Genomic DNA, 26,792 nt, shown 5'->3' on the forward strand with positions numbered 1-26,792 from the left:
GTCCAACTCTCACATCGAGTTTCATGGATTCGCGGACGCATCCAACATAGCATACGCCGCCGTCATCTATGCTCGGTGCATCTCCACGACAGGCCAAATCACCCTATCACTACTCGCAGGCAAGTCCAAGGTCGCGCCCCTCACCCCTGTGACAGTTCCGCGTCTCGAGCTGCAAGCAGCCGCGCTTGACATTCGTCCTTTCGTCGCTTCCGAACACCAGCGCCTCGTGTTTCTGTTGGACGGATTCAACCGTCGTGCTAGCATGGCTACATTCGCATCCGTCCAAATGGAAAACTTATGTGGCCAATCGCGTCGCGGATATCCAGACTCGACTTCCAAAAGCAGAGTGGCGGCATGTGCCTACCGCCGACAATCCAGCCGACTGCAGTTCCCGCGGTCTCCTGAGCGACGATCTCCTCAAACATCAGCTGTGGTGGCACGGATCAAAATGGCTCGAACTCGACGCCTCCGCATGGCCATCTCAGGCACCCCTCCCGGAAAGTAACGATCTAACGGAGGTCAAAGCAGTGCACCACAACACGGTCCCCTCCTCAATCGAGTAGGATTTGGCCTCTCGATTCTCTAAATGGCCTAAACTCCTACGAGTCACGGCCTATGTAATCAAGTTCGTCCGTCTCTGCCGTCGGGATTTCTCCGAGACCACTAATCAGCCGTCCGGTCAGGCGCTCGCGACCTCGGACGTCTCCCAAGCTAGGCTCTTTTGGATCAAGCGCCTCCAATTCGAGGCATTCCCCGAAGAACTTCGCGCGCTCCAACAAGCCCATGCGCCGTCGCCGAAGAGCCCTCTATTATCAATCAGCCCATTCCTCGACGAGGATGGCATTATTCGTGTCGGAGGCCGATTGCAGCACACCTCCCTCGCCCACAGGGTAAAGCATCCGATTCTGCTTGCGCCGCATCCCCTCGTGCGCCTCCTCGTTGAGCAGATCCATGTCAGCATGCTGCAACTCACGTTACACACCCTTCGCCAAAACTATTGACTCCTCCGCGCCCGAAACATTGTGAAATCTGTCATCCACTCGTGCATCACATGCGTTCGGGAAAGAGCTGCCGTTCCCGAGCAAATCATGGGAAATTTACCTAAAGCCCGCGTATCCCCGCCAGCTCGAAGTTTCGCACACTGTGGTGTAGATTACGCCGGACCCTTCCAAGTCCGCGCCTCGGCCGGTCGCGGTATCACCTCGCGAAAAGCCTACATCGCATTGTTTATCTGCATGGCCACAAAAGCAATTCATCTGGAGCTAGCCGGCGACTACTCTACCCCCGCGTTTTTAAACGCCTACCTTCCATTTTGCTCCCGCCGCACAGTGGTCGGAAGCAGGAAAAACCCCTAAATTATGAAAGTCGTTATTTCAAATATTGACCACTATTTCCTGATAGGCCATAAACCAACGTATCTTGCTATGAAAATGGATGTATGTTTTTTTCTTTAATAACGGAGAGAAATAGATCTAAATTAGACCTCTCAGATTCTAGTTGGATTCTTATAGATTTCTAACCACACGCTCGACGTTATTCTTTCATTTTTGGGAACATTTATAACCATATATGCTATATATTATAAATGTATATAGTCTCAGCTTATGCCCGATGTTAATAATTTTCGAAAACTCACAACCAAAATAACAATATAAAGCCCGAAAGTAGGATACGTATAATTTCATATTACAGCTGCTTTCTGTAGCTCTACAAAAAAAGCTACACGTTCCTACATTCTCTGGGTGGCATCTTTTGAAAGAAGACACCATCACACAATAGTCCTGCAAAAATCAGCGCCACGTTTTTCCACGTTTAGCTGATATTAACGTTTAAAGTTTGAGAGCGCATGAAGTTTCAGCAACGTAGCAGGATTCCTGAATAAGTGCGCGGCACTTCGCTAGACGGTTCGAAGGATTATGATCCGTGTACCGAATTGTTATTCTCATAGGAATAAATTCCAACAAAATGATCAATCGCCATGATTATTTCACGTGTATGTAAATATTAGGTTGTCCCAAAAGTTTCTTCCGGAATGTGATTCTTTAATATTGCTAAATAAATATTAGGTTGTCCCAAAAGTTGGTTTTCGATGTTTGCACATAATGCAAATTCATATTAAGAAGTACTAAAATATTAACATAAACATTATCGTATTGTTTGTATTTATTTAGCGACATTAAAGGAACACATTTCGGAAGAAACTTTTGGGACAACCTAATACTTTGTAAATATGTAAATACTGTATGTATCCACTTTTTAATTCGAATTAATTTTTAGGATACAGTTACTAATTTTCGAAAGCAAAGTATGGGTATATAAAATAGATACAAAATTTAATTTGAAAACCACTCCGATTACAAAAAATGTAATCATCTAGTGTATTAGAGATGAATCTGATGTTTTAATGTTCTAACAATAAACGAGTTTTTTGGGATACCAATTGTCTTAGCATATTCTTAGAATACGTTTAAATATTTTCTTGCCGGTTCTTACAAGTCTAAGATGTTTAACTTTCTGCGTCTTAGCTGTTTGAAAACCATACAAATTTCATTGGAAGTATTTTTTTCTAAATACGATGGGTAGAGATATCTGTTCCTATGGGTTCCCTGTCGGAAAAGGCCCAGGAGGGTAGGAATAAATATTACAGATACCATAGAATACACCACACCAGATAGTGCTCTCGTTTAGCAACAAATGAGGACATGTTACACATGCTTTTGAGTAACTTCGGATCCATACATTAATCTTTTAAGACCAGAACCGAAGACCAAATCACTGCCACTTAGTGAACAAGTCTCTCTTGAAATAGTGTTCATGTATATTATGTAAATATTATTATACTAATATAATACTATTCGTTAATAATATTATTGGTAATATTATGTATACAAAATGATATTAAGCTTTTTGTTTAATACTATTTCAAATTTGTTTGTTTAATACTATTTCAAGTTTGTTTGTTTAATACTATTTGAAGTTTGTTTGTTTAATTCTATTTCTAGTCTGTTTGCTTAATACTATTTCAAGTATTCAATTTTAGTATGCTGAAATAAGAGTTCGTAATGTAATAAACAATATTATGTATAAACAATTATATTAAGTTCATTGTTTAATATTTCGTTTAATAATATGAGAAGTTTGAAGATTGAGAAGCAATAAAAAAAAGAATTATTCAAAAATATAGAGAATTGCCGAAGTTATGAAGTTTTTTCCATTTTCCCTATACGTTCCGACCACTGTGCGGCGTCTTAACGCGGAAAAATTGAAAGCCGCGAAAGAAGAGTTCAGGACTTTAATGGATGCGGGCATTTGTCGCCCCTCTTCCAGTCCATGGGCCAGTCCCATTCATATGGTTCTAAAAAAAGACGGGACTTGGCACATTTGTGGGGACTATCGAGGTTTGAACAGGGTAACCATCCCTAACAAGTACCCCACTCCTCACATTCATGATTTCTCTTCAAACTTGTATGGCAAGAAGATCTTTTCATCATTGGATCTTCACAAAGCCTACAATCAAGTCCCTATGGCTCCTGAAGATGTTGAAAAGACGGCGGTGACCACTCCATTTGGGTCATTCGAATTGTTATTCATGACGTTTGGTCTTAAAAATGCCAGCCAGTCATTTCAACTGTAACGTCGTACCGACGTGTTGCGTCGGTTTTGTTCATATGAGCAAATTCTCGCCGTATATACATATATATGGTATACGTATACCTCCTTCTTAAAATCCAAACCGAAATCGCGTTTGAATCCGTACACAGCGATATGTATATATATCTTACGCGTATTTATATATATATACATATCCCCGTGAGCGTGAACATAGGGAATCGGAAAAGACGCGATAGTCACCGGTACAAGCGGACGCCAGCATGGCAACCGCGAGTACAAGTGTACGTACATCTAAACCGTCGTCTCGTTCAAACAGCGAAAAGTATACATTGACGACAACATATTCGTCCGTACCTCGAACGATTTAGACAAAGGACTTCACGGTTCACCGAATCCCTATGGTCCGCGCTCTCATTATAAATAAGACGAAATCGCGCGAATCGCTCTCTTCTAGTTCAGACGCTCTTCTAGTTCCGAATTTCATACAGTTCAGACCCTCTTCCAGTTTCGGAATTTATACAGTTCAGTTCTCTAGCGTCTTCAGTCGAGTTCAGTTTAATCGCGTTTTCGGACTTTGTTCCAAATCGCTCACGATATTCAGGTCGTATTGCACCTCACCATTTCTACCATTTCCATTTCAATTATATTTCAATTGTTTCTAAATTATCTGTCGAGTTTGCTCGTGGATTCTTATACCATACTTACAGACATTATTTCTGCGCTATTTGTTCATACGAGCTCGCTCGCTTTATAATTCTTATTACAATTGTTATTTCTGCGCTATTTTGTTCAAACGAGCTCGCTCGCTTTATTATTCAAATTATAATTGTTATTTTTGCGCTATTTTGTTGCACGAGCTTGCTCGCATTAGAATTCAAAGCTACAATTATTATTTTGTGCTATTCTGTTGTACGAGCTTGTTCGCACTAGAATTCAAGTTCGTAATTCTTATTTTTGTGCTCTTTTGCTTTGTACGAGCTCGCTCGCAAACTACTGAATTTTATCCTGTGCTATATATTTCGTTCGAGCTTGCTCGCAAGCCGTCATTATATTTTGTTTCACGAGTTCTGCTCGCAAATCATCACTTTGTATCCATTTTGGTTCATTATACTTTGCTTGTTTAAACCTATTACTTCGCAGCTTTTATTCAGCAACATCCTGCTCCTCGATATCTTCCACTTCTAAAGTGTCGTTCCCAGTGACCGGTTAAAGTGATCGCGAAAGTGAGTGTGCGCGCGGTGTTTCATCGGGTTGTTCGACTCCGACCTGTTCCGCAAATTCCTTAGACTTCCTACGTCCGTTCTTCTAACCCTAAAATTGGTGTATCAATCGTGTACGTCTGAGCCCAGAGGGTGCTCGGTACCGAGAGAACACTAATTCCCCTTCGATCGAAATCTCCTGTCACAAATCGAGCAAACCCACGCGTTCGGACGAGTTGCACACACCCGCATAGTGACACTTCGACCACTGGGAACCATCTCTACTACCGCGATGCGGTTTAGTTCTACGCGGTGTTCACGACGGACGACGTCCGTCTCGGTTCGCATTTATTCCCCTCTTCGCCTTTTCAACAACGACGAACACCGGTATCGGGTCCCTGATCAGACGTGGACGTTACGCGCCACGTGGATCTAAGATCGTCTTAAATAAATTGGTCGGTTACGTCCCCGCCCCGTCTGGGCTCGTTTCGTCGGATCATATCCGACCCGGGACGTAACACAACGTTTTCTCAATCGGGTACTAAGGGACCTTGATTTTGTCTTCATTTATATTGACGACATTTTGATAGCATCTAGCTCTGAAGAGGAGCATGAGGATCATATTCGTCTGGTTCTTCAAAGGCTCCAAGAGCATAGTTTACGTATCAACCCGAGCAAACGTGTATTCGGGGTTGAAGAGATAGAGTTTCTCGGATATATGATTAACTCAGACGGTATTAAACCGCTGAAGTCAAAAGTAGAAGCTATTCTTCAGTTTCCCGAACCCAAGCGTGTGATGGATTTACGCCAATTTTTGGGTATGTTTCGGCTTCGACTTTAAGGTCTTTGCACACTATACCGTCACGGCAGGTAACGGCAAAGGACCGCTCGGCCGTTTTGGGTCTCTCCTCTGTATTTCAATGGGGATGCGGACAATAGGCCGTATCGGCGCAGCAGGTAGACGGGATAGAGCGGCAACGTATCGGGACGGGAAAAAGTGCGCACACGATATCGGCCAGCGCCGACATTTCACTTTCTTCTATATAGTTTCCATGGAGGTGCGCGCACTAGACTGGCACCGTTCAGCACCGACATGACGCGCAACGTCTTGGCAAAAGGGACATTCTCGGCGAGAATGTTTTGCCGGCCGCTCGATGTGGTGTTCGAACGGAAAACGAATAAAATGAAGATCGCAAACAATAGAATTGGTTCGTTGATTTCGTATATTTGTCAATTCATGACAATTTTAGTTATACTATAGTTAGTTATTTAAAGTTTTAAATATTTATAAAAGAAATGTTACTCGCATAACATAAAAATACTGCCAATTTTGCGATGATTGTTATCTAGACGCCATAAACAATAGTCTCTTTTTAATTTGATAAAAAAATCATTTATAAAAAGTTCATATTTTATCACAAGGAATGCAGTAATCGTTGGATTTCACAAAAGTTATTCGGGAAATCTAGTTAATTGAAAATATTAAATTTGCATTTATCGATGATAGACATTATCATTCACTGATAAATATCCATTATAACGGAGAAAAATTCTCTTTGGTCATATGGAACCGCTATCGATGATGGAAATAATTTTTGTCTATTACCAGAGATGGGCAGTATTCAAATACAAAATTATTCAAATAATTTTTTAATAAAAGATAAATAACTATTATTCTTTATTCGAAGGCTCGAATACAAAAGTATCTTTTATTCAAAAATTATTTGAATAATTTTGTATTCGCCGAGAATTTATTCGAGCTTTGAATAAAATTTTTATTCTTTATTTTTATTCTATTTTCTCGAAAATGAATAAATCCATGAATACTTTCGGCCAGCTCGAGGCTACAATGAACACGACCGACGCACAGTGGGGTATTTAGCCTGTTTAGCGCGCCAAAACTATTGCGACGTTATTAATAGTGTGAAGGTCATACTATTATATATCGTTGAATTCGTCTTAACACCAGCTACAATACTATCAAATCAAAAATACAACTTAATGTTTAAAAAATCGAAGCGACCTTGTTTTTTTTGTTTTAAACAAAATTTTTTCGAAGTTTTATATATTGAAGTTTATATTGAGGTTAATACTGTTAAACTTTTGTTTCAAACATTTTTTCGTAAAAAAAAAATATATTATAAATATTAATTAATTTTTATTAATTTTTTTTTATAATATAAATTAATATTCTAGCAATAATGACTTTCATTTTCCTTCATTTACTTCCAAGTATCTATCACCTACAGCTCAGTTATTTCATCATTATCAGTCATATGATATACGGTCGGTTCATGCCATACTGATCTAAATCGCATAAAAAGGTATGTTACAGCACGAGACCGCATATAAACTTTTCAGGATTGTATAAAGCAATGTCCAATGATTAACCCCTAAAAAAATTAGAGGGGTGTTTTGCGGAGAAAAAAAGTTATTACATGAAACATATTAATTTTCTGAAAAAAAAATTATATCACTTTTAATTGTTTATTCTATCAAAACCACCGAAGAGTACAAAACAAAAAGCAGTAAAATTACTCTATAAACCTTCCTTTACATCCTAGGTATGTTTTTATCTTGATTTGATACACTAAACTTGTGAGAAAGATCATTTCTTTAACACAAGTTTTTCCATGCTTCTCTCGGTCACGAGAATATGTTACTTTCAAGTATCTATAGGTTACTAAATAGTACCGTTTATGGAAAAACTAGCTTTTGCCCGCGGCTTCGCTCGCACAGAAAACCGTTTAATGCCCTCGGAAATTGATATTATTTCTCCATATAAAACCTTTTAACCCCCCATTCACCCCTATAGAGTTTTAATTTTATGTCATGCCGCCATTTTCGTAATTAACGTCCTAAGAAACCTCAATAGCGACAGCCATACCGATTTTAGGCTTATTTACGCCATACCGCCGCATTTTGAATTGAATTTATAAGGAGTTGATTCTTGAAAAACCACGACGTACCTAAGGGTTATGATTATATACTTAAAGTACCTCCTTATATACTACATTAGAGGTTTTGCCTTCATATGCTAACACGACCAGGCTGCTAGGTGAGCTCACTCTCGAGCAGGCCACGTAAAACTGGCCGTGCGAGAAACAGTCTTTCCTGAGATCAATTCCTGCTGTTTTCAGCGACTGACCCTGAGACTTATTAATCGTCATTGCGAAACAGACCTTAAGGGGGAACTGCAGCCTTTTAAATTCGAATGGGTACTCCGACGGTATAAGTGGTATCCGCGGTATATACACCGATTCACCTCGAGCACAGCCAGTAAATACAATGGCCTCTACCACGTTTTTATGTAAGGCTTTCACACGCAACCGGGTCCCATTGCACAACTTGGGCGGATTGAGATTTCGCAGTAGCATTACTGGAGCTCCCACTTTGAGGATAAGTTCGTGAGACGGTAGACCAGGTGGGTTGAGTGTATTTAGGAACTCCACAGGATAGTGTATAGCATTATCTGTGTGCATTACAGTGTCCACAGATTTGTATTGATGTTCTGCACCTGCGAACGACTTCAATAATGTGTCATTAATGACTGAAGCCTGATCGTTCTTAGGTGTCAGAATCGCACGTTCCTCCAGCCACTCCGTTGACTTGCTGTGTAGGTTGTGGACATCTGGATATATTCGGGCTATTAAGTCGTCAACTGTCGACACAACTGACGCAAGATTTGGTGGAATTTGAATCTTGCCTTCAGTTTCCGGATATTCTCCGTTTCCTATTTTAAGAAGGAGATTGGAGAATTCTCCAGCGAAAACATCGCCCTTTAAGTGCACCCGCATGTTTTTCTTAAGGTGGAGTTTTTTTATTAATGACCAAAGATTTGAGGCCTTAATGCAAGCCTTCACTTCGTCTGCTCGAGTTCCCCTCGGCACTATTGGCAGAGTCTGACGAAAGTCTCCAGCTAACAACACGGTGACTCCACCCATCATGTCATCGTTCCCTCTGATATCTTTTAGAGTTCTGTTTAGTGCTTCGAAACCCCCTTTATGCGCCATTGTGCTTTCGTCCCAAACTATAAGTTTACAATCGCGCAGCACTTGAGCCGCATTACTCTGTTTTGAAATGTTGCAGAGCGGAGTTTCGACATAGATGATATTTAACGGCAGCTTGAAGGCAGCGTGAGCTGTCTTGCCTCCCTCTAACAATGTTGCTGCGATTCCTGACGATGCGACAGCTATGGCGATCCCACGATTACTCCTTACTTTCGCCAATAGCAAATTGATAAGGAAGGTTTTTCCAGTGCCACCAGGAGCATCCAGAAAAAATATTTTGCCAATTCCTTTCTCAATATTGCTAAGGATCTCCTGATAAATGTAAAGCTGTTCATCCGTCAGTAACTCCTCATTAGACGACACCACCTCTCTCAGCACACCGGGGTCATAATTAATCTCTCTTAGATATTCTAGATTACCGAAAGTTGCTGCAGATCTTTTTGGCTGAGGCAATCCGTAGTGTGTCAAGTTTTGTCCTGCTTGAGTTAACACTGCATCCTCGATCAACATCAAGCATCTGTTGTACACCTCGTCTATGAGCAGTTGCGCATTATCTTGCAATTCTCTCTCCAGTTGTCGTTTAATGTCTTCCGACAGACTCTCTTTGTATTTCTCCCAAAGGCTTAAAGGATCAGAGAGTTGACAGAAAACTAACATTATTGTAAATAGCTCTCGCAGCTTCAAAGGAGAATCGCACAATGCAGCTTCTTCTAAAGTAGTGTCCCAATGCTTGTCGTCTTCAAGCAATCCAATAGCCTTGCATGCAGACTGAAATGTTGGATGGAGGATACCATTCACAGTCTTTAAGTACTCAAAAGATGTCGGCCCTCTAACCTCATGGAGCAACAGGCGTAGGTGGTAGCACTCGGTATTGTTTGGATGAATGGTATAGACCCTACCCAGAACGTGCTCTTTTTTCACTCCAGGCCAACCCTCTACAACTATCCCCCTTTTTCTTCTAGAAAATTTTTTGTTGTTCCAGACAAAGTAAGAAGATATTTCAGAGTACAGCAGCGTTCTAGCATAATTGTCCGTTTTGCAGATTTCAAAAAAAGCTAACAGCGTTGTCTGAGGTGGGCTGTTTATTTTATCTGACAGGTTTCTGGGGTTGAAGTATACACGCTGGCCGTTTTCAAGATGAACAGCGAGATGTACCACGGGGGGGAACCTTTCATGAATCGGAAAGCTTAAGATCCTCCAAACTGCTTCGGAACTGCTTATGTACCGGCCGCTTTCGTAGATTTTCACCTCGTCTTTCTCATTCTCTATAGTAAAGGCCGCTTGATCACTACCCTTGTTCACGTACTTACAAATATATTTGATGGCCTTAACAGAGTTACAGTACTCCACATTAATATGAGCATTGAAAGTACGTAACAGGACAGGATTGTAAGGCACCACCCAGCGGCTGTCCAACTCAATTTCTTTATTTTTTATTGTGTAACCACCGTCAGCTGGAGACCTCCTCCTATATTGCGGATATCCATCGTCTCCTGTCTGTGTGTCCTTGAGAAGTGGTCGAGGATACCTCTTACTGCAACGACCATCTTTCATGCAGGGCGATTTGTGGTTTAAACTACCGCAAGGGCCATGTATCATGTTGGACTTTACAATATCATAGAGAAGAGGGTCTTGCTCAGGATCAGGTATTTCAGCTCTAATAACATTGTCGATCTTATCTGGCGTGATACGCTGCTGTAGCCATAGCAAGATGTGAATGTGGGGGAGACCCCGTTTCTGCCATTCCACGGAGTATATAAAGCATTGCATCGCTCCAAACAGATTGCCTTTGGTTAGAAGAACCATCATCTTTTTCACCTTAAGGTGGAATACTCTGGCTATAATGTCATGGCGATCATGTGACTTTTGACCAGGTAAAAGCATATCTGTGATGTCTTTCCATCTGGGGTTACACGTAAATGTGATAAAGAGGTCAGGACGGCCGTATTGACGAACGTATGTCATAGCGTCTTGTGTACGCTCGTGCATATAACGTGGTCCCCCGGTAAAAGATGACGGGAGCACCACCTTTTGACCCAACTGCTCAACATCAACGTCCTGTCTCTCTATAGCATCCCGCAAGTGTATGTAACTGTCAGCCCTCAGTTGCGCCTGGTTTTTTCTGATATACATCAACCTTTCCGTTTCTATTTTGGCATACATGTCTACTAAAAACTGACTAAAAAGCGAACGAAAATACACCAGGTGATTATCTTCTCCTTCTCTAATCATTATACGAAAAGAATAGAAACTCGCAGCGGAGACTGTCTTTTTAAGTGTTTGATTGGTCTGAGGATCACGCTGAGGTAAAGAAATGGAGTACCCATCCTCGCCACGGCAAAACAAAAGCGGATACTGCAGGGCGTCGTATGAACGGTGGATTTCACTAATGCGTTTTAATGAGTTATCGTGGCTCTCAAGGATAATGTCTCGTTTCTCAAATTGCTGACCAACCATTACTAAGGCCACCTCATTTGACGTAGGTACATTGAAGCGACCCCTGTGGCTGTCCGGTGGCTTCCTCTCAGCATTAATAGCTACTTTGAATGTTTTAGACGTTGCAGGCACCTTGTTTAGGGCGACTTTCAAATCTCTTACATAAGCATTAAACGTATGCAGCATTCCCTGTAGTTGTCTGACTAAGTCATGTTTTACATATGGAACGTTACTGCACCTTAATTGTACTTCTCTGTCGTCTTCGCCAACAAAATATATTTGTAAGTATTGTGGTTCGTTTTGAGGTGCTGGCAACAAACTCCCAACCAAGTGGTATACCTGGCCCTGAACCTTAAAAGTTGGCATAAAACCGTCCTTTATTATCTGTTTAGCTCCGAATGAGGTCATTTGAAAACAACTATTATATTTACGAATAACGTTCATGAAATGATCATGTTCTGGATGTATATTCATTATCAAGCTGTAGAGAGGCTCGGGTAGCTCTTCATAAGGCGGGAGCTGCACCTTTCCAGCGCTACAGCACATGCCGGGTGCCTCCTCCTTCCACTTGAGTGCATTGCACCACCGACACTTGTTGGTCATGGAACCCAAAGCCACAGTACTATCCTTTTCATAATTTGTATCGATATCATATGCCATGCCGGAGTGATCCTTGATTTTCCAAGAACGTTCCTTACTTTCTACTCGATTTTGCTCATATCGAGACTGTGACTTCCTATGCACCTCAGGGTGAGCTTGCTGGTACGTAGCCACAGCTTTTCTGTTCACCTCAGGGTGTTTTTTCGCATAATTTCTATAAGCGTTTTGACGTTGTTTCTTCCGAATAGCGTCGGTGCATCTGGCACGACGTTTTTTTGGGCATTTGGTAGAAACGGTAAGATACAGAGATGAGTCACAATATGATTCTGATGGCGGCGGTGACATAGTAGTCACTTCATTTACGTATACATCGAAATGGCCACGTGACAGATCATGTGAAAAGCGTAGTCGTCCCACGTGATTACCTACAGTACCAAAACATACGTACAGCTCACCGTTACGGTAAACTTCAAAGACCCATGGAAAGAGTTGCCCTGCCGCTTTCAGCTCACACAAACCACCATAAGTAAAAGGGCGTGACATGTCAATGCAGTATTCAACGGCACTGGAGTAATTGTTCCCGTTGCTGTCGTGGGACATAATGGCAAACTCGTCCCAGTTGGCCACCACATGGCTAACGATTTCCTCGCGTACTTCTCTGGCCATTACCTGTATGTCATACAATATGTAGGAGATGGCCCGAAACAAACAGGCCCCATCTCCAATTATAGGAACTACGGTGTGAGGCACCATAGTACCATTAATTTTCAATAATTCAACAGTCATTGTGTATGGATAACTGTGAAGCAACGGTTTGGTCGAGTAAGAATAATAAGTCTTAGTCTTAGTAGGAATAAGAAAAATAGCTACGCGTATTAATACATCTCGTGCAACATTTTGCTTGCGAGAAACTCGCTACGTCGTCGCAGCCCTCTCGCGGCGGAAGATGGCTGTATCTTTGCATTAAGACCAAGTTTCAAAGAAATCCGACCACGATCAAAATATTCCTCATACAAACGTTGCAACCCCTTTTCACCCCCTCGGGGGTTGAATTTTAAAAAATGCCGAGGCAGGTGTTCGATTAATTATATCAAAGAGCATTAAGACCAAGTATGAAGTAAATCCGACCACAAATAAAATATTCCTCATACAAACGTTGCAACCCCTTTTCACCCCCTCGGGGGTTGAATTTTGAAAAATGCCGAAACAGGTGTTCGATTAATTATATCAAAGAGCATTAAGACCAAGTATGAAGTAAATCCGACCACAAATAAAATATTCCTCATACAAACGTTGCAACCCCTTTTCACCCCCTCGGGGGTTGAATTTTGAAAAATGCCGAAACAGGTGTTCGATTAATTATATCAAAGAGCATTAAGACCAAGTATGAAGTAAATCCGACCACAAATAAAATATTCCTCATACAAACGTTGCAACCCCTTTTCACCCCCTTAGGGGTTGAATTTCGAAATATCCTTCCTTATCCCTTGTATAGATCATAAAGGAAACCTCTGTGCAAAATTTCAGCTTTCTAGGTCCAAGGGTTTAGCCTGGGCGTTGATAGGTGAGTCAGGACTTCGCTTTTATATATATAGATATTATTGTAGATTACTTGCATATATATTCAGGTACATGGGTAAAAAGTTTTAGTCATTTTGAACAAAGTAAAAATTTCGACTTTTGGCGCGCTAAACAGGCCAAATACCCCACTGTGCGACGCCCGAGGGTCGAGCCCTGAGGCCTGAGCCCAGAACACAATAGTAGTGCAATAAACACGGCCGGGCAATCCTCCGGCCAGCCAGGTAGCTCGGCATGAAACCGCTAAGGAGCGAATGCTGAACTTATTAATTTTCCGTGCTGCCCTCACGAAAGTCACACGAGCCAATTCGTGGCGTTCTGCCGATTAAGAAAAGCCTAAACTCGACGGAATTAGGACCGTTTCTAGTGGTTTTATTCATTAAAGTATGCTCGAAATTGTTATTCAAATAATTTTCTGCCCAAAAAGAGGATCCATTTAAGAAAATTAATTTGTTTCGTGAAATTCCTCCCCCCACCATTCGAGTCCTGAAAAAAACTTACACCATATTATTGTTCCCTCCATACTGAACAATTTTTGTAAACTAATTTTTTCGTAACTTTAGCATGTTACGAGATATTTCCGTCATTGGATAAACAAAATACCCTATATATAATTTCTTATAACATACATACAGAATATAGCCATAAATATGATTTTGACTTGGACCTAACTTGACTCTCGCATGATCAGTAGCCCAAATAAATTTCTGTCCTCGACAATGATTCCTAATAGTAATAGACAAAAATTATTTCCATCATCGATAGCGGTTCCATATGACCAAAAAGAATTGTTTTCCGTTATAATGGATATTTATCAGTCAATGATAATGTCTATCATCGATAATGATTGTTTGTAAATAGAACATATGCAAATTTAATATTTTCAATTAACTAGATTTCCCGAATAACTTCATAAGTTTAGGTCTAAAGCACGACATATTCGGGCGTTAAGAAACGCGGTTTCCAGACCACACAATATGACAGTAATTACTCTGTCCAACAAAATCAATCGTTTTTCATGTTCTACAATTACTGTTGGGTGAATCCTATAGAGTTTTTTGCGCTGATTCCGAATCTGCCCTTAATTTTTCTCCTAGATGCACAGTTTTTGAGAAACATGACTTTAAGATAAGAAACGTATTTTTCAACGTTAAACAAATATTGTGATGTTATTATAAAAGATATTGAATTGTTCTTTACAGCAAAAGATTCTGTAGACTTTCGCGAATCCAGTGATACCCAATACTAATATATTACGATTCTTTAAACATGTTTAAACAATCATTAAAGACGGAGAGACACCACTTTTGCACAAACTTTTGAGAATATTTTTCACTTTATCTAAAAATAAGGGTCCAGGGGAAAATCGAACTATATTACGCGATAGAGCAGACTTTTATCTTGAGAAACCGCCCTATGAAGTTTGCAATGTCGACGTTTTTTCGAACCAGAAAGCAAAATATCTTCGCTCGACATGAGTTGCCGCCAGCGCAGCGCAGTTGTGTTCACCACTAGAACGGTCTGGATAAGGTCGTTCGATGGGTTACGGCCAGTTACGGCGCGGCGAACGCCCGCGCCAGTGGTGAGGGTCACTGAAAGTGTCGTTCAGTGTCGTTGCGGTGCCGATCCGTCAGTAGTGTACGGAAAAGACCACCACCGCGGTGCCTTTTTGACCGCGCGGTCCGTTGCAAGTAGCTGCCGTGACGGTATAGTCTGCAAAGACCTTTAGATGGAAATGCCGGGGCGCCGGGATCGCCCAGATTTGGGCGCGCGGAGACAAGAGACCGGGAAAATTATACAAACGAGGAAACTCGCGAGAATAGACTGGTTGATTGAAGATCTTGAAGGTGACAACTCACTTTTATTTGTCGTTCGAGCAAGGCGCGATAATACAAAGAAACTTGGATGATGGTTGCATGTGAGGTATCGCGAGGAATGACTCCTCCGACGCAGGAGGGTCCCTAAATAGCCGTCGCTTCGGCCGAGGTGGTGTCACGCGATTGGCTTGGATCGCTTATCGAATCGATTGTTTCGAGATTCAAAGTAAGGTGATTTACGGTCGATGCGAGACGTTACGAACGTTGAAACAATAACAGCGGGCTCTACGCACCGCTGACTCGACGTAAAAACCAAGTGTCGCGCGGTGTTTATCCGTGTCTCGCATCGACCGGTAAACTCCTTACTTTGAATCTCGAACATACCGCCCGCCTCGAAACACAGTATCGAAACGAAGCACCCCTTTCACGCACGCACTATGACTAAGAAGGTCGGGCCTCGCACAGCCGCGAGACTTCACAATAAAGGGAATGCGTTGTACAATGGTCACTAACGCTATACCCAGAAGCGCACGCCCGAGAGGCGACTCGCTGTCGCCGGGTTCGCTTTACTTTGTCGCAACGGTTTCTGAGAAGCGCGATTTTGACGTTGATCGTGGAAACCAATGGGGAACGCCGCCCGCCGTGACGGGACGCATCAGATCGCATCGTTTGATTCGCGCGCGGGAGCGAGGGAGACGGGACCCGGAACGAACACGCGCGACGACGGTCGAATGGAACTGCGTCTATGGGGTGGACGATGCGTTCTGGACGGGTAATAAACATAATTTCACTAAAGGTCGCTTTAGCGTTGCCGTCGCCGTTTTGACGGTAACGACTCGAGTGTGACCGTCGTCGCCGGGATGCAACTGGATTACACGGCCAAGTTCCCACTTGCATGGGGGGAGTGTGTGGTTCCTAAGGACGAGTTGCCCCGTGGAGATGGGAGGGTACGGCTTCCGCCACTTGCCGCGCTGTTGCAGGGTGTTTATATAATCGACCTGCCACAGCCTCCAGAAGCGTTCTGCTGTGTGACGAATTAGCTGCCAACGGGAAAGTCGGTTTTCGCCAATTTCTAGATATGAGGGCTGTGGCGGTACCGTGAGCGTCGATCCCACGAGGAAATGCCCGGGTGTGAGGACTTCGTAGTCGTCGAGGGTATCGGTGAGCGGTGCGAGGGGGCGAGAGTTTAAGCAGGCTTCGATCGCGCAGAGAAGTGTTGAGAACTCTTCGAAAGTTAGCATGCGCTCACCAAGGATGCGACGGAGGTGATGTTTCACGCTCTTGACCCCCGCCTCCCATAAACCCCCGAAATGCGGCGCCGATGGGAGGATGAAGTGCCACGTCGTGCCATTGGCGGCTGTCTTATTTAAAAAATTCGGATCCCTTACGGCGGCGCGATACGCTGCGGCGAGTTCACGGCACCCACCTACAAAAGTAGTTCCGTTATCGGAGTAAACGGCTTCCGGCAGCCCACGGCGCACAGTGGTCTGAGAGCGGCAGAAAACGGCAAAAACCCTAGGAAAGCTTTATTTCGGGGAAAATCTCGACAAAAAATGTTTGTAACCGTTCTTGGTCACGAAAAATAATAAATACATTAAAAAATAAGTAATAAATTAATAATAAATAATAAATTTTACACTTAAATTGTGAATATAAAATAAATTTAAAATGAAATATAATTCAATTTAGATTAAAGATAATAAAAAATGATTCCTCTCCATATAAAATAACTACTTAATTAAACTAGAGAGTTATTGTTGCTCGCTCGCTTCGCTCGCTCGCGAGTAGGGTTGTTTTTGCTCGCTCGCTTCGCGAGCTCGCGGATAGGACTGCTCTTGCGAAAGGGTTAGTGGTATGCATGGCTAGTAGTACCTATAGCTATTAACGTTTTTTTTTATTTGGTGTGCCTCTCCACGAGCCACACAAAGAACTTCCCGATTCGTTAGTTGCAGTATATGATTATCATTATTAAGTGTACGTTTTAAGAAGATTATACGTTTTCAGGGAAATTCAATAGTTTTCTACTTATCAAAATGTTTGCTATATGGCGTCGCATTAAACGAACATCGCAGGCTCGTTGCTCGCTTGGTTCCTTGTTATAGCATACTAATGTTGCAAAATAAATTGTCTTAATTAGTTTTTCGCAAACGATACAACTCCTCATTATCCGGGTTTGCAGTATTGATCTTGGTTTTCTTCGATACTGTTAATTTAAATTGTCCCAAAATATATAAACCGCGCTCAATTTTGAAACTCTGCTCAGTGCTACATACAACATTTGTAAAGTTCGCCTTTCTGATTTTTTAAAATCCAAACATACTTTCTCGTATGTTTGTCCCTGACTTTTATGAATCGTAATCGCTTCAGCAGGAACCACTGGAAATTGACTACGTGTGATTTGATATTTTTCCTCACTCGACATATTTACTTGATTCGATATTTTTATTATTGGTGTTAAATTTTGATCAATATTTGCATTTTTCATATAATCACGATAACGAGTTCTTACTTTCACTCCTACTCTGGCCAATTGAAAATCTAACCACAATATAGACGGAATTTTAGTATTTTCTTGAAAAGTAATAAATTTTAATATTCCGCATATGTGCTCCATTAACCAATCCGTTTTCAACATCAATGTTATTAATAATTATCATATAGTTTATATTAATTTTCAATTTAATCTCAGTTAATAATCCGTTTTGAACTGATTGTTTTTTTAAAGATTGTAATATAAATTTTTTTTGTACTTTCATCGATATTCTTTGAAAATGTATTCTCGGGAGTAGAGATGATTAACTCACTCTTGTATTGGGATAATTTTCGATTATTGTAAGCGGAAACATCATCGTAAGGTACAAAAAATTAAAAAAAAATTTTTTTTTTAATTTTAAAAAAATCGAAAAAAAAATTTGTTGTGTAATTACGTTTGTTGCTTCGGTGGAAACTTTCCGTTCTCTCGTATAAATTGCATTGTTGAATGAACTTCTTTCGAAAAAAACTAAAAAAACTAAAAAACTACTTGACCAAAATGGACCAAAATCTAATCAGCTCTAAGTTACAGCGGGGCACATCGATTGCATCATTCATCATCCTGATCGCGTTGTTACTTTTTCTGAAAACGTTAACGAAAAATTTGATTACATAGAAACGGCCATACGCGCGCGCACACACACACACACACACCCACACACGAACATTTTGCTGAAAATAGTCTAAAATAACTGCAATGACCATGAAACGTGAAGATCTGCTAAAAAATCTATTTTCGATTTTCGGGGTCATTACAATAACTTCCCTATAAAATCGGGAAGTTAAAAAACAATAATTTCACGTCTATTAAAATAAAATGAAATAATTTCATGGAAATTTATTATGTACAGTATACAGGTAAGGTTTATTTACATTTTGGTCACGAAAAATAGTAAATAAAGTAAAAAACAAGTAATAAAATAATAATAAATAATACATTTTACACTTGTTTTTACATACAGTGGGTAATGGGTTCGCACAAGTTCTTTCAATAGTATGCATTGTGAGAATTGTTAACACGATTTTTCAAATATATTTCCGATGATCTGACAAAAAATTTATCAAACGAAAGTTTATCAGTGTTCACTTTTCTACAAACTTCAATACAAAAAATTAAAGAAAAATATCTTTTTGTATAAAAAATGAAGGTCATCTCAATTTTTTAAATATTAACATATATTTTTTACTTCATAATATTTTAACTGGTATCAAGACGAATCTAACGACCTATAATAATATAACATTAAACCTTCAAATAACGCTACAATAGTTTTGTCAACGTTCGGAACGTCAAATGTTCTAGAAAGCGAAGCGTTCTTTGACGCGTTCTCACCGACATTTCATGAGATAAAACCCAAAGCCGCAGGTTACCGCAGATGAACATTGCATTTATTGTTTACTTAGACATCTACAAACGTTATTTTTTCCATTGGCACCTTGGCGCAGTTTGGCGCAAGAGAGATATCGTTTTTCAAACTTCATTAACGTTGCTCTTTTCCCCGTTTAATAGCATTATCTGCAAAACTACTCGAAAAAATTAAAAAGAAACATTTTTCGCGATTTACTCCGGGTCTTCGTACTTGAAATAAGTCGGAAAAGAAAACATTATTTACATTACTATTTTTACAGGCTCATACGGTTTCTTCAAACATGCGCTTGAATTTATGCTGAAAACTAGGTATGCTTAGCATGGCCAACTTTAAGACGTTCTACAACAAAGTGAATTTGAATTTTGAACTGATTCATCCTAGAAATGTTTGAATTTACTCTCCTACTAGTCAAAAATATAAAAAATTTGGTTTTTTAAGAAACTTGAAAATATGGGGTTTTTTGCCACTTTCAAACCACTGTGCGGCGCGCCGCGGTCTCTCCGGTACCGGAGGACCGGTTGTCAAAATATGGTGGAAAACATCCGCCTTGTTTGATGGTGCGAGCTTCGAAGCGCCCGACACCTCAGGGTAATCCAATAGAATTTTTGAGAATCGCGACTCGGGCACAACTGTACCAATTGAATGATAGGAAGAATGTCGCGAGGAGGCCACCGCGAAGACGTTTGTCGGCGGGTCTACAGTCGACCAACAACCCATAATGTTTTAACAGATCCGCCCCTATAATCGCGTGTGGCACCGCGGCAATACAAAAATTCCAATTAATTGGTCGACGGAGACCGAGATCTAATGACCTAAAGGATTCGTCGAATGTATCTATGGACGTATTATTCGCCGCAATCAATTTTAACCCTGAGGGACTACCACGAATCAACGGACTGGCCGGAACCAGTGACAGGTCCGCGCCCAATTCAATAAGGAACAAAGTTCCTGATGTGCGATCGCGCACATGGAGACGGGGTGTACTCAAATTAGCCTCCGTACCCGCCTCAGCCACGGAAGGCTCTTTTAGTTTCCCGCTTGGAAACTGCTATATTTATCGTACCAAGCCTTGCAAGACGTAGGGTTCTTCGGATATTTCTTGTGAGCCCAGCACAACTTTGGCCCTGCAGACTGAACTGCAGACGGAACTGCCTTTGTAACTTATTTACATCTATCCGTAACGTGGCGAGATCCGCCGAGATACGTTTCAATTCCCTCTCAATGGAGGATAAAGACGACTGCGAAACTGGAGCTTCGCAGGATAATGAGGCTTGATTAGCCACAGCAGAGACAGAACGGTGAGAAGAAACAGCAGATTCTGCTATTCTGTCAGCAACATCGGCTAACTTGTCTAAATCCGTGAACCCAGTTGATGCAAGGATGGCGCGATGACCAGCAAGCAGATGGTCAAGAAAGACACTACGAACGACGGCATCGTCGCAGGTGCCATCGTTTAAGTTTCGCAGACGATTTAGAATCAGGGAAGGCTTGCCGTCAGACAATACCTGTCCCTTTAGTAAGCAGCGGAAGTTGGTTTCCGCAGATGAACCATACGTCGCAATAATGCGTCGTTTAATCTGTTGGAATATATCCGGAGGACGTGGAGACAATAATAGAAGATCTTTTACGCACGTCGCGACATCGTAATCTATTGCCGCCATAATGGTATCGGCCATTGTCGCTTCGACGGTGATGCGGGCTGCCCGCATCGTACCTTCCGTTTGAGCGAACCACAAAGATGGATCGTTATGATAAAATGGGGGCATCTTGGGGACGCGGTTTTTCTCCACATGATTTGAATTACTACCTCCCCCAGGTGCCGGCCCATTGCCTCCACTTGGTGTTGGCCCAGTGCCGCCGGTAGACATTTTGAACCAATTTCAACCAAACAAGAGAGAAAAGAAAAACAACTTTTAGCTCTGCGAAAACCACGCTCCCGCGTATATAAACACGCGCGAACAAAGACGACGAGCTGGTCTGAAGGACACACACTCGTCAAACAGCCTCAGGTGAAGAGGAATGAGAAAAAAAAGGTAAACACTATGATTCTTGGGTGTGTTACAATAACAAGGTCACACTCCAAGCTACGAATTTGCCCTCAAACCTGAGCTGTTTGAAATACGAATCGCGAACCGTGGGAAACACAAACACGCAAAAACGCGACTCGCTAACGCGAATAGAAAAAAACGAGCTCGCGCAATTCAAAATCTGAACCTTACTATAGTGTACTGGGAATACACCGGTGAGGGTGAGGCAACTAAAACACTCTGCGCACTGTTACTAGATATCAGAAGAATATATTTGTACTTTATGACAACGTGTAATGAGACGGAGCTCTGTCGTGCGTAGACTGAGTCCCCGTCGCGGGTACCGCCAACCTGGTTTCCGCATAAAAGGATAGATGTCACTCGAATACGATCGAGTACATTACATCTCCTCCCCGTTTATTTTGTTCAAACATTCTGAATACAATTCCTAATAATATATATTTTTTTTTTTATTGAATTTTCGATTGTTTCGCGATCCGATTTGATCGTCGTAATTCGGTCGGGCCTTTAGTGATCTGATCCGTGTGGCGCTTCCAGTTCCCTTTTTTTCCCACATCGACTTCGTACGTTACCGGGGATAACTTCTTCGTTATCTGCCCCAGTAACCGCTTCTCATTTCGCACACCATAGTCCTTTACCAAGACTCTCTCCCCTTCGCGAAAAATTGCGTTCCGGGTACCTTTCCTGCATCCAATTTGCGCTAGCTGTTTCGCATCGACGTGGTCGGCGGTTGACGGTCTTAGGAGATCGAAACGGGTACGTATTTTACGCTTGTACATTAAATACGCCGGGCTGCGCCCCGTGGTACAGTGCTCAGTTGCGCGATAGTCATGTAAAAAAAGATTGATTGCATCGCTTAAATTTCTTCCCGATATGGTCGCTTTGTCCACTTTATCTTTGAAAATGTCAACGAAATTTTCCGCCGCCCCGTTTGTTGCTGGGTGATACGGAGCAGAGAAACTTTGTTTTACGCCGTTTACGCGCAAAAATGTTTTAAATTCGTCACTTGTATATTGCGTGCCATTGTCTGTTAGTACATGTTTGGGCAGACCAAATCGTGAAAAAAGTTTCTTAAACTCCGCTATCACTTTCGTAGTTTTAGTACCCGTGCCCATATCGATTATTTCGGGCCACTTGGAGTGCGCATCGATAACAAGCATAAACATACAGTCGTGAAATGGACCCAAAAAATCGCTATGAATACGTGTCCATGCTGTATCAGGCCACGGTCACGGCGTTAATATGGTTTTCTCAGGGGACTTTCTCCCTTGCAAACACACGAGGCAACTGTTAGCTAGGTTTTCTATCTCCGAGTCTAAATTCGCCCACCAGAAAAACGATCGGGCGATCGATTTCATTTTTACCATGCCTAGGTGCGTCGTGTGTAGTTCCGTAAGGACGGATGATTGAAGCGACTTCGGCACGACAACACGGTAGCCCCAGAGGATACAATTACCATCAATAGTTAATTCATTTTTCTTCGCGTGAAATTTCTTTTCTTCCTCTGATAGTGTACTAGTGTTACCGGGCCAACCGTCTCGTGTGTACCTCAAAACGTTAACTAAGGTTTTATCCTTCAGAGTTTCTTTCGCTATACTTTTCGAATTCACCGTTTCAGAATCTTCATCAACGTAGTGTAAAGGTATAAACTGCTCGTCAAAAAGCGGAGTTGGATCCTCAATTGGCAGTCTGGATAAAGCATCGCAGTTTAGATTTTCGGTAAACTTGATATACTTAATTTTATACTGAAAACCCGATAAGAAATAGACCCATCTTTGAAGTCTGCTCGCGATAGTTTGGGGGATACCCTTTTTCGGACCGAAAATGTAAACTAGAGGCTTGTGATCTGTTTTCAAAGTAATCTCTCTGCCATAAATATAATAATAAAACTTTTTAAATCCAAAAACGATCGCGCTCGCCTCCTTATCCATTATCGCTCTACTCTGCTCGTTTTTTGGTATGATTTTGGATGCAAATTCAATTGGTCTCTCAGTACCGTCCTCATATTCATGCGACAGAATGGCTGATATGCCGTACGCGGACGCATCGCATGTCAAAATCAACGGTTTCGTCGGGTCATAGTGCGCTAACACCCTTGGTGAAACTATTTCCCGTTTTACCCAATCGAACGCTGCATCGCATTCTTTAGTCTAATTAAATTCTTTCTTATTCGCGCAGTCGTAAAGTGCCTTCAGTTTGATTGCTCTATACGGTAAGAATCGTGCGTAATATGTAATCAACCCTATTAGAGATTGCAATTGTTTGGAGTCTGTCGGTTTCGATGCTTCTAGAATTCCTTTCACCTTCGACTTTGCTTTATGCAAACCGTTCTTATCGATAACGAAACCTAGGATCTCGAGCTTCTCTTTGAATAGTTCACACTTGGATTTGTTTACTTTAAAACCGTACTCCTGTAATCTCTCGAATACCTTAGTCACGTTCACAACGTGTGACTTTTCATCTTTTCCCGTTACGTATATGTTATCAATATATACCATACTCCATTTTTCTTTGAAAATCGCCCGGCCCCGATGCAATTCCTTCAGGCAATTTACGATAACGATATAGTCCTAAATGAGTTATTATTGTAAGACATTCGCGCGACTCTTCCTCAACAGAAATTTGCATATACGCATGCGACAGATCTATTTGAGAAAACTTCTGTCCTCCTTGCAAACGTGAAAAAATCTCGTCGATGAGGGGCAACGGGTGTTTATCAACAATTATGTTCGGATTGGCTGTCATTTTGAAATCTCCACAAATCCTGACGGATTTGTCGGACTTCAACACTGGCACGATCGGCGTCGCACATCGACTCACGTCCACCTTTTCGATATTTCCCAGCCTTTCCAACCTCATCAATTCTTTCTCAATTTTATCACGTAATGCGAACGGCGCGTGTCTTACTTTCATTGCTACCGGTACCGTATCTGGTTTTAATGTTACTCTAAAAGTTCCTTTAGTATATTGACCTTGTCCCGGACTAAACAAACGTGCAAATTTCTTTTCATAGTACTCAATGTCGATGATGTTTGCTACATGTTTACAATCGGTTTCGCGTTCGTTCTTTCGTGTACTTGTACCCTTCGCGATCCGTATGCCCGGTTCGTTGCTCGTTTTTCTCTCAATTTCCAAATGGAGTGGCCACAGCCCGAACGCCGCTAACCATTGTCTTCCTATAATGGGTGGGTCATTACCTCGCGTAACGCAGCAATCTAATATATTTCTTTTACTCCCGAGTTTTACTCTTAACCCTAACATTTTTCCAATCGGTTTCAATTTACTCCCGCCATATAGGTTAAACTTAACGTTTGCCGGTTCAAGGGGTACGCTTGCAAAATATTCGTAGTACACTGATTCTGGAATTATGGTTACCCTCGAACCCGAATCATGCTCCATTTTTAATTTTACCCGTTTATCTCTACGTCTACAAAAAGAGGATCATCACAATCGTTCAGCGCGAATACATTTTCTCGAATTGCAAAAAAATCTTCCTCCGACTCTTCCGTTTCGTCCGGTTCAGTCTAACATTCGCAATACTTCACTGTTTGTGACTTCGCTTTTCTACACGCCGCTTGCATATGTCCTTTCGTTTTACAATAACTACAAACTTTATACCTGTGTACACAATCTCGCGCGTAGTGGTTTATCTTATCGCAACAGTAGCATCTTGGAGTCTCCCTCCCGCTCGCTATACTTTGCTTCTGTGGACGCCCCTGCGTCTCTGCATCCTGCGGCTTCCTGCACTGCTGTCCTTTGGCACTCCCCCTTCCGCCATGGAATCGCCTGCCTTGGTCAACCCGGATTGCGTGGACCTCTCGGGCCCCTGGCCCTTCAGTCACCTCCTCGATCTTTTGTACGTTGCACTTTGCATCTTGTTGTGTCGTGGCAATTTTGATAGCCTTCTCCAGAGTCAATCCCTCTTCCTTGAATAACAGGACCTTCGTCTCGTGATCTCGTGTGCCGCATACTAGTTGGTCTCTGAGCGCGTCGTTCAACTTTTGGAAATTGCAATGAAGTGACAATTTCTTTAATCGTGCTACAAACTCAGCCACAGATTCCGTACCCGATTGCTTCGCTTGATGGAAATTGAAACGTTCCATTGCCTCCGACGGCTTTGGGCATAGATGGCCGGATACCAACTACACTATTTCGGCAAACGTCTTTTCTTTTGGCTTTGCCGATGCACAGAGATCTTGGATCAGTATATATGTCTCTGGGTTTACACGTGTCAACAAGATTGCCGCCTGTTTATTATTATCGGTGACTCCCGTGGCTACGAAATATAGTTCCAGGCGCTCGACATACGTTTCCCAATCGTCTTCTCCCAGTTTGAATTCGAGTCTACTGTTATTGCACGACATCTCTTCTCTATCCTCGTCTACGCTCACGCTCTTTTCTTGTTTATTTACGATGTCCGCTGCTTTCTTGCTCGGATCTCCTTTGTTGTCCTCTACTCGCGGAATAACGAGATTTTGTCGAAATCTTGCCACTAACGTTCGTCGTAGGCTTTTAATGTCTGTCTCCGGGTCTACTACGATCCCGTAATCTTCTTTTAATTTTCTTATAGCCTCTGTTTTATTTAACTTATACAGATGACCCACTCGCGTATCCACGTTCTCGTTTGCACTTGACACTGCCGGTTCTTCGTCGCACATGTGGTTCTGCCAAATCGCTCGATTCGTTCGCGTAACGCCTCTCCTCGAATACGCGAAATCTATCAGCTCTTTCTACTTTCTGTTATTTTTATTATTCCTCGTCGCCAGTTATAGTGTGCTGGCAATACACCGGTGAGGGTGAGGCAACTAAAACACTCTGCGCACTGTTACTAGATATCAGAAGAATATATTTGTACTTTATGACAACGTGTAATGAGACGGAGCTCTGTCGTGCGTAGACTGAGTCCCCGTCGCGGGTACCGCCAACCTCGTTTCCGCATAAAAGGATAGATGTCACTCGAATACGATCGAGTACATTACACTTACAATGCAGAACGCGAGACTCCAACCGTTAGAACCGCAAATAACGCAGAACACTAATGTGTATGAAACGCAAAAATGTAACTTTCAGCAATATACGAGAATCGCGTCACGCGAACTAATACTACGGTCGCCGAACTAACACGCGTCAAAATGACGGGCAAAAAGAAAATCACGCACGAAGCAATGTGATAAACCGACTTGAACGCGCGAAGCAATATGGCGGACCGATTTGAACGCGCGAAGGTTACGCCCCAATGGCAAAGAAAAGCGTACGGCACCCGCGCGTAAGAAAATTATTGACGCAACTGTCGCTAACGTAAATGTTATATACAAATCGTTTTAACATGCGCACGCGAACACTTAGCGCACAACACGCGCTTCACCAACACAGTCACAAACTTGAGCACAAGAGGAACACGACCATTGGGAGATTCCCACGTCTCTGCCGGCACCACGCCGTCGTCGCTGATCTGCCTCCTTGAATCACCAGGAATCCCTCGTTGACGACGAGAAACGGCTGCAGCGAAGCAAGGCCACGTTCACGGGAAGACGATGTCGACTTGCCGTTGCGACAAAAATGTCGGCCTCGGATTTCCTTTGATTCAGAT

General features: G+C 42.1%; 1 protein-coding gene across 1 annotated transcript; it reads right to left on the minus strand.

The window, feature by feature from the left end:
• Positions 1-7,801: 7,801 nt before the first annotated feature.
• Positions 7,802-12,643, minus strand: LOC143219730 (uncharacterized). The gene has a single exon (XM_076445606.1). It carries the CDS (start codon positions 12,641-12,643, stop codon positions 7,802-7,804), a length of 4,842 nt encoding a protein of 1,613 aa, XP_076301721.1.
• Between the last annotated feature and the right edge of the window lie 14,149 nt (positions 12,644-26,792).

The sequence above is a fragment of the Lasioglossum baleicum genome, unplaced genomic scaffold (assembly GCF_051020765.1).
Source record: "Lasioglossum baleicum unplaced genomic scaffold, iyLasBale1 scaffold0065, whole genome shotgun sequence".
In the NCBI taxonomy this organism is placed as follows: Eukaryota; Metazoa; Arthropoda; class Insecta; order Hymenoptera; family Halictidae; genus Lasioglossum; species Lasioglossum baleicum.